This window comes from Coptis chinensis, chromosome 3 (assembly GCF_015680905.1).
Source record: "Coptis chinensis isolate HL-2020 chromosome 3, ASM1568090v1, whole genome shotgun sequence".
Lineage (NCBI taxonomy): Eukaryota > Viridiplantae > Streptophyta > Magnoliopsida > Ranunculales > Ranunculaceae > Coptis > Coptis chinensis.
In genome coordinates, this window is record NC_141458.1 from 6271216 (window position 1) to 6280858 (window position 9643).

The 9643-nt window shown below is 36.0% G+C and overlaps 1 protein-coding gene across 1 annotated transcript; it reads left to right on the forward strand.

Moving 5' to 3' along the window:
• Window positions 1-7728: 7728 nt before the first annotated feature.
• On the forward strand, window positions 7729-9402 carry LOC147507554 (uncharacterized). The gene is made up of 5 exons (XM_086596325.1): window positions 7729-7794; window positions 8011-8316; window positions 8403-8504; window positions 8626-8925; window positions 9019-9402. Exons 1-5 carry the CDS (start codon window positions 7792-7794, stop codon window positions 9400-9402), a joined length of 1095 nt encoding a protein of 364 aa, XP_086452451.1. The 5' UTR covers window positions 7729-7791.
• The last annotated feature ends 241 nt before the right edge of the window (window positions 9403-9643 follow it).

Sequence of the window (9643 nt, forward strand, 5' to 3'; positions counted from 1 at the left end):
ACCTCACAAGCAGCAGCTACTTCACGACTCCATTTGCAACCCTCGCGATAAGTTCATTACCTTGTTCCGCCAAAGATAACAATTTCATCACTACAGCAACTTCAAACAACTTCAGCCAAAGCTAACAAATTCAGCAAGCTTCAATTTCACCGGTTTGTTTCTTTTATTTAGAAAAGATGTTACTTTTTCTTTAATTAGTATATTGGGATGATGCATCTTTCTCATGAAGTCTGTTTTCAAGTTTGTGTTATACCCTTTGAAAGTTATAATCCGCCCATTCTCTAAAACTCACAGGACTCTTCTAATTTACATCTAACAATGTTAAAATATAATATATAACTATAATATGAAATTTATATTCTGAACTGTTAGGTGTGACACAGTAAAGTTTTATTTTTGGATTCAAAGAATAGAAAACCATATATTTTTCCATGTACTGTAACACCAATGATATAATTGTGAAATAACAATCTAAGTACAGTACGAAATTGATGAACTTATTATGTGACACAATGCACGACCGTACGACATGTTTAAATAAAGTTATGTGCTACAAGTAAATATATATTCTCAGTCTGAATAAAGGGGAAAAATAAATAAATTAATATATAGGTGTTGGCTGGAATGGCATTAACTTAATTGGTTAATTGTCGGCGCAGTAGGATATTGAAAAACAATGTCACCGGTAGTTGGCAATGATTGCCTAACATCACTGCCAAAATAACGATGCAAAAATACACGTAAAGAAATAAAACTAGGCATTATGAAGTTGAACCTAATAACGTGCATGCACAATATCAAGAAACAAAGTAACACAAGCTAAGAAAGAAACATAATGAATATACAAGAAACTTACTAGTGCCATTGCTATTGGTGGACGAATTATAAGGAGGAATACCAAACATCATTGTGGCTTGTTAATTCAATAAGGGAGAGATTGATGGAGAAGATACGTTCTACTACTCTAGTTATCTAATTATCTAGGTATCATAACCCTTGTTTTTTTTCCCATTCTTGTAATGGGTTGCGTCAAAACTCTAACTTTTTAAATTGGTCGTTTTGCATATACACTACTACAGCTAGTTTTGATCAAATTTTAGTTAGTGTGCATCTCCTAAAGGTTTGTGTTTTTTTTTTCTTTGTTTAAAACGACTTATTTGTTTTAAGAAATGAAACACATATCATTATCATTGTTATTGATATGCTATTGTTACTGCGAATTAATATTGTATAACGTTGTGACTTTTTATTGCTTTATCAAAAAAAATTGAGTAAATTATTGTTGTTAAAATTGAGTTTTCACCATTCGTTTTACTGAGTAATGGAAGTTTTCATCCTTTAATTGGATGCACTTCTTGGTGAAGATGTTGGTTTGTCGTGTTGAGGGTGTTGTCTATCAATTCTAACAATTTTTTTTATAAACTATGTTTTGTTCAACATGGTGAGGGTGTTGGTTTGTCGAAAATGTTATTCGTGTGGTGATTGTCTAATGTAGGGGCAGAACTACGAATTTAGAGAGTGGGGGGCATAAACATAGTAAAAAAACTTAGTTGCATATCAACTCATGAAAATTTTGATTATATGGCTTTCACTACCACAAGTTTAATTTAATTAGTATGTTCTTGGTGATGTAATATTACTCGTTTGTGCGTGTGTGCTGCAAGTTGTATTAGTTAGTTAGTATGACACTTTATTTGATATGCAAGTGGTATTTGTATTGATTTTTTGTTGTTGTAAAAGATGTCTACGAAAGTGCCAAGCAAGGCATGGATGAAGGCACCGACGCTATTCACGGAATACATTGAAGGTGCTCGTTCATTCATTAAATTTACCCAAAATAGTTTGGGGAAAAAATTGATTGGTAATACCGCTTTGTCCTTATATTGACTGCGGTAACCAAGAGAAGAGATCACTGAAGATATTTTTACCATTTGATTCGTAAAGGGTATAACAAGCTCTTACACATCATGGGTTCAACATGGGAGAGCGTTCTTCTAGAAAAAAAAATGTCAATGCTACACTTGTTGCTAGTACCTCAACTTGTGTCAAGAATGAAGAGATGCTTCCAAGAATGGTGGAGATGGTGAACGATACATTTGGGCATAGTCAACCTAATGACTTGGATGCATGTCGGATGAGGTGGATGAGAATCAAGATGAAGATGATGCTCCCGATGGTGATATTTCGCTAGATGATATTCAAATCAATATACATGAGGATGTTCGGTACAAGAAATTGATGGAAGATGCATTACAACCCTTGTATCCTTCATGTGAAGGTGAACATTCAAAGTTGTCGTGCAAATTGAGCTATTGGGGATGAAGTCTAGACATCGGTGGTCCAATAATAGTTTCACACGATTCCATTGGGATTCTTAAAGAGGATTCGCCGGATAAGAGTACATTGGGCGTTAAAACGGATAGTGATAAAAAGTATGATAAAGGCATCAAGGCATTATGAAGTGTGAGGTTATCCATGCATGTCCAAATGATTCTATTTTATACTGGGGGAAGGAAAACGAAAATAGAGTTAGTTGTCCCACATGTGGTGCGAGCAGATGGAAGCCAGCTGATGAATCCAAGCCAAGGGCTAAACCTTTGCCAATGAAGAAGCTAAGATATTTTCCTTTAACAAAAAGGTTGCAGAAGATGTATAGTGTGTCGTGGCTTGCTGAGAATATAACATGGCATGCAAAATCAGTTCCAAACCAAAGTCATTTGCGGCACCTAGTAGTTTCTTCTTGTTGGAAGTCTATTAATTATCGGTGGAGCGATTTCGTTGTTGAGCCACGTAATGTTCGATTAGGACTTGCAACAGATGGATTTAATCCATTTGGTAACAACAATAGCATTCATAGTTGTTGGCCCTGTAATGATCGCCCCGTACAATCTTCCTCCATCCTTGTGCATGCGCAAAGAGTTTGTAATGTTAACACTATTGATTCCAAGTAATCCAGGAGATGAAATTGATGTTTATTTGCAGCCGCTTATTGAAGAACTTAGAAACTTGTGGTCCAAGGAGGCTGAAACTTATGATTCTTGCAGTAAAAAGACTTTCAACATGAGAGCAATTTTATTGTGGACTATTCACGATCTTCCAGCATATGGTTATGTTTCAGGATGTAGAACAGCAGGAAGGTACGCTTGCCCAGTTTGTAGTGAAGGGATAGAGTCGAAATGGTTAACAAATGGGAAGAAATTTTCTTACATGGGGTGTAGGAAATTTCTGAAAAACAAAAACCATCCTTTCAGAACACAGAAATCCCAATTTAATAGGAAGGAAGAACATGGAGAGCATCCTCGCCGTTTGGTTGGTTCATTAGTGAAGCATAAAATGAGTAAAATTCCTTATGTATACGGTAAGGTGAATGGTAAAAAGAGGAAGAGGGGTTCAAACGAGGTTAAGTTGACTGGTTGGTTGAAGGATTCCATCTTCTTTAAACTGGATTACTGGGAGGTATTTATTACCCTTTCTTTTCAATGTTCTATGTAATAGCACTGTAATTTATTGTTGACCACATCCATGAACTTCTTCTTGCTGCCACCATATCCTTGAACTTCTTCCTGTTTTTAGGCTTTTTCTTGTTGCCGGTACCATCCTTAGACTTCTTGCTGCCACTAAAAAAAGAAAATATCACCTTCCCTTTGGATTTTCTGGTAGTACCTCCATATCCATTTCCTTATTGTTGGCCTCACCCATTGGCAGTTGATCAGACTTGTAAGTCTTTAGGGTAGCAATGCCAAGTCTCTGTCTTTAGGCCTCACCCTTGTTTCTATATTATGCTCTTTTGATATTAAAATAAATGGTTGCAGCAAGACTAGTTGACCAGTCTTTTATCTCAAGCATGTCCTGCTACTAGTTACTAGTATTGCAATTATATTTTGCATATACTAATACTCTTCTCACATTTACTACAACATCTTCCTATTTCACATAATGTAGATGTGATGCACGTTGAAAAAAATGTTGCAGATAATCTCTTCTCTTTAATCAAGAACACTAGTAAGTCGAAGGATGGTATGGCAGCACGTAAAGATCTAAAGGCTATGAAGATCAAAAAGAAGTTGTGGCCTGTGAAAATTAATGGGAGGCTATCGTACGCTAAGGCTCCTTATTGTCTTTCCCGTTCTGAGAGAACCTTGATTTGTAGAACTTTGCACCAATTGAAGGTTCCAATCGGATATAGTGCAAATTGGAAACATAATGTGAACTTGGATGATTTTCAATTGAAGAGTCTAAAGTCAATGTTGGCCTGGATATGATATAACTGGTTAGGGGATATGCCCAAACAGGACTAGCAGTCTGCTGTTCCTGAGACATATTACTTAGCTGCTAAGACTAAGATATTATGTGTTTATATTAACTTATATTCTTCTAATAAATCTAAAGTTTTCCTACCTTTTGGCCTAGCATTTTCTACTAGTACCTTATAAATATGCTTTATGGTTGGTTAGTGGAGCGTTCCTTTTTTTAAAGTAACATATGAGGTTTTGTGTGTTCCTGGCAGTGGGTTATGTGAGATGTTGCTGTGGACTGTGGTGTATTGTATATGCACGGAGTATTCTCAGCTCATCACTAGAAAATGAAGAAGTGGAATCAGTAGAGGAAGAACTGCCGGTGGAGTCATGAGAGGCAGTAGTTGTAGTGTCGGAAGAAGAGGAAGTACTAGACGAAGCAAGGAAAAGAGTTCGAAGCATGGAAAGGCGAGGGCATAGGTGAAGTGGGAGGAGTTGGCCTTTATAGAAGAGATCATCAGTGGGACAAAGATTTGAAGATGCCTTTCTAGAAGATAGTGATGATATTATAAATTCGAAATTGGATGAAGAAAATGAATGGGATGGTAATGGTGGAAGAGTTTGAGATTTTGGATCTCTATAATTAGTTCTTCTCCCCATCACTTAATTTACTTCATCTTTTATCATCCACAATGTTTCTCTTAAAAAAACAAGTACTAAAGTTGACAGAAATGAAAGTGAGGTAGATAGGAATTAGGAAATGGAAAGAGGATGAGATCAGAAGTGAGACATATGGGGGAGAAGTAGAGGAAAGTGTACAAAAAGACAATAATTATATTAAGTAGTTTTTAAGGCTTTACGCCCCATTCTTTATAATAGTTATTTTGGATTCTGCAAGTTTTGAGGTATCACATGGGAGTTTGAACTTCGGGTTGTTGTACGTTTACAATCTCACATGTTGTAACTTATCATTAGTGTGTGAGTAGTTTTGACATCTTGTGTTCAGTCTACTGTGACGTGATATGCACATGAAAACAATTGGAGCAAAAATATCTTTATTGGTTGTTCACATAATATCTTTATTTTTCACTAATTGTTTGTGTTTTAAGCATCCATGCTAGGTATATGTTTTCATTGCTTTATTAAATTCAAAATGAAAGTCTGCAGTGACCTGTGGTGTACTGTTATCTGATAATGTGAACCGCTGACAATAAAAGGCATATATAGTTAAGTGTCCTGTTATTTTAATTTCTGGTTACTAGTTGCTTTCCTGCAGTTCTTGATACTCCACCAAGTTATTTTGCATATAAGATTGAATGGGTGTCTACTGACTCTTCCTGGATTTGTTCTATAGTTCTCCTTTAAATTCACATTTTTTTATTTCCAATTATAATGGATAAAGCATATCTCATAATAGTTCATTGTAGGCAAGAAGACAATCACGTGTTCTTGATGAAGTGTCACATGTTCCACCATCCACACGATGCCTTCTAAAGAACTTCAGGAAAAGAACCGTTGCACTTGGAAGCGTGTCTAATGATGTACCATCTACCGACTCGTATAACATAACAATTGGCGATATCTTTTATTACACAACTGAGTTATATGTTGGGGAAGGAACATTTGGCGACATTTCAATTAGAGATACAATCACATGGCCTATGCCTTTTGTGGAGCCAATTTGATGCGAGTTGGTGAACTTTTTTTTGTGCATTTTAGTAGTTTCGCCTTTTTTGTGCAACCTAGTTGGTTTTGTATATACATGAAGATGTATGGTTGTATATGTAGTATACTAAAACTCATGTAATGTACTTTGCTATAATATTTTGGTGTTTTGATGAAAGAATCTATTGTATTTTGGCAGAATGTTGATTTGAGTTGGATAGTTTAATTTTTGCAGGAAAAATGGATATGAAATTTAGATTATAAGAATTTCTTTTAAAAAAAAACATTAATGCTCAGAAAAACGACGGATATGGACCGTTAAGAAAATTTATGTATACAGAAAATTGACGTAGTAGACCGTCAATAATTTTCAAATTTGCATCCCAAATTCCATTAAAATTGGACAAATTTGACTAGTGAAATAACAAAGTTTGACGGTTTTAGTCCGTCAAAAATTCTATTTATTAATGACGTTTACCACCCGTCAAATAAATTTAAAATTATTGACGGTAACTAACCGTCAAGAAAAAAAAACGACTGCAAATTTTTTGACGGGACTTACGACGGGCAATGTCAGTAAAAAATAGTGTTTTTTGACGGGTTCTGCCAGTCAAAAAAGTCTTATTTTCACCTAGTGTAAGCTAGGGTGAGCCTTTAGTTTTGTTGATTTTTTGTTAATTATCTTTTTCTTTGTTGTATAGTTGTTGAAGGCTAAAAGCACGCAAGGCAACTTGTGGCAGTTAGTTAACGGGCCAATGCACAAGGTTAAATCATATAAGAAATATCGCATTAATGGATTTGTCTTCGCTACTAAGTCTCATGATGATACTGTTGTCACTCAAGATAGTGGTGTTTGCATGAAGGCTATTACCTCATTTACGGCAAGTAGGAAAGATAAAAATCCGGTTGACTCAGAAACCATGTGGTATGGGGTTATCAAGCAAATTTTGGAGTTGGACTACACAACATTCCATGAAGTGGTCTTTTATTGTGATTGGGTGAGGGTTGAGGACAAAACTAATGGTTGTAAACTCTGTCCCGATTCTAATTTGGTGATGGTCAACTTTAATAGGCTCAAGAGTGTCCATCATCAACTCGACTAGCCAATTATTCTTGCCTCTGAGGCTAGTCAAGTGTTCTATTCAAAAGATTTGAAAAATCCTGATTGGTGGGTGGTCATACATCCTCCTCCTCGATTGAGTAGTAACGTAGATGAACTAGAAGCGCCAACGGAAGTCCAATCTATTTTTGAAGACCAACCTAACTTGATACCCCTGATGCAAAAAGTTCGCAAATGATAATAGTTGAAATATGCACTTTATTTATTTATTTTTGGGTAATACATACTTCATGACCTTTATTTTTCTTTTTTTTTGGTTGTATATATATGTGTTGTGCCAATATATCTTATCAAGTCTATTAATTAGGTATTTCTTTTATGATTTTTCTTAATTATATGTGCCAAGTTTGTGCTATATTTGTTTTGATGAACTGACTTCACTTTCTTTAATTATTAGGTTATTTGTTAAATAATGGCTTCAAGTTCACAACACCGTGGTGTGTCCCAATCTTCTCCTTCCGGTTCACAACACCGCACTTTGTCCCAATCTTCTCCTTCGGTTCTCAAGACAAGACTATGTCTCAATCGTCTCCTTCGGTTCTCAAAGAACCTAGTGTGTCCTAACCATCTCATTCAACGGAGACAATACTTCCCAATCTAAGAAAACTAAGTTTCCAGTCATAGTGCAAGCCGATGGTAGGTAAATGAGGAGTTTATGGTGGCAAATGGAGCAATAGAGTCGGGCATTGGATATGAGCTATTGTTCCAATTTCTTATGCAAGTTGGGATCTGATAGATGATACATTCAAAGATAAAGTTTGGGGAAAATTAATGGTAACTATTTATCTGCCCTTTTTTTCATTTATAACCATATTTTAACCCAATGGAGCAGGCCATGGACCATCTGTAGTTAGTTATTCCTCTTAATTAAGGCTTCCCCACCTATTGATAGTCAAGACCATATACCATGCAGCAGCGTTTTAGCTCACTGTGTGTAGTTTCTTTTCAATATATATATATATATTATAAATGTATATATGTGATTTGTAGGAGGAGTTCCAACTCAATGTAAACCCAACAATGGCGCGCCAAAATATACAGAAATGGTTTTCTCCTAAGTTGCGATCTTGGAAATATGGTTTGCGACATAAAATTTTGAAGAATTGTGAATCTGAGCAAGATGCTATTTTATCATGTCCAACGGGGTTTGATCCAAGTCATTGGGAAGCATTTGCAATCCGTGAGAGCACACAAGAAGTCAAGGATCTTTGTGCTAAGAATGCTCAAAATAGAAGTATGAATTTCGTTGACCATACTTGTGGGAGGAAACCTTATAGCAGAATATTGGAGGAACTTGTATGTATTATTATAACTAATTCATATTTTGCTTTCATTTGATATGTTACTACTTACTAACTCTTGTTGTATACTTGTTTGTGTAGGACGAAGCAAATCCAGGGAAGAAACATAGATGTACGGATGGATGGAAATATGGTCATGAACATCGAGATGGGACTGTTTTGAATAATGCCCGAGAGTTATATGTGAGTTTGTAAAAAACTGTCTTATTTATGTACCTTTATTAAGTCTTGCCGTCCATATTCACGTATAGGCCCAAAACACTTTGTAGATCTTATTTTGTCATATCAGTTACAAAAATTTTAGGAACAAGTTACAAGTGTTGAAGAAGAGATGGCAGAAAAGTCAAGTGAACGTGGGGGTGATGCTGATTACGACATCACACGTGATCCGCTTGCTCGAGTTTTTGGGAAGGATAAAGGGAGACGTACTCGTGGATATAGCTCTTGCATGTCCAACAAACAAGTGCAGAAGTTTGCTATAGCAGAGGCGCTACTTGAACAGGAGAGCTCAAGTAACTCGAAGCTCGAGAATGAATTATCTGAGGTGAAGTCTACAGTGGGGAACCTCTTGGCTGGCCAAACAAGAATGGAGACTCTGATGGCAGTGAGTTATGGCGTGCCCTGTGCTATTTCTTATTTTTCCATAGTTGTAACTTTTTTTTTATTGTAGCTAATTGTTGTTGTTCAATGTGTATAGGGTATTCTTGAAAATATGAGACATAATGGATCGACAAATGGCCAACCATGCATGCATACAACTGAAGTTGATTCTACTTACGTTCATCATTACTTTCAACAAGTCCCAAATTTGAACCCTCCTTCTAGATTGTCTTCTAACCCTAATGTGAAGATATTGGGGAGGAAAGGTGAACACGTGGCTAATGGCTATGTTAAGTCTGACAGTAAAAAATGTCATTTTAGAGATATTGTAGGAGATGAAAAGGTTGTGTATGTTACCAATGTCTTGGTTGGAGATGCTCCTGTGTATGATGGTCCCCAAGACGATATCGCGTATCTACGAGATATAGCTACTGGAGGTTTCTTGATTTGGGCTGGAGGTAGGTTGCAATATGAAGATTAAATTGCATGCTTGCTATTATAAACTCTTTATCTTCCTTTTTGTTTTGTTCTATTTTAGTTTGGAACTCAAGTGGTATGAAACCTCATGTTAAGTGTATGGAAACTTAGATAGTTTATCTATGGTTATTTTGTGGCTTGTATATATGGACCTTTTGTTCATGGATATTTTAAGTAATGAATGAACACTTTTTGTTTATATATATGTGTACGCCTCCTTACCATTGATCGTTCATATGTATTTG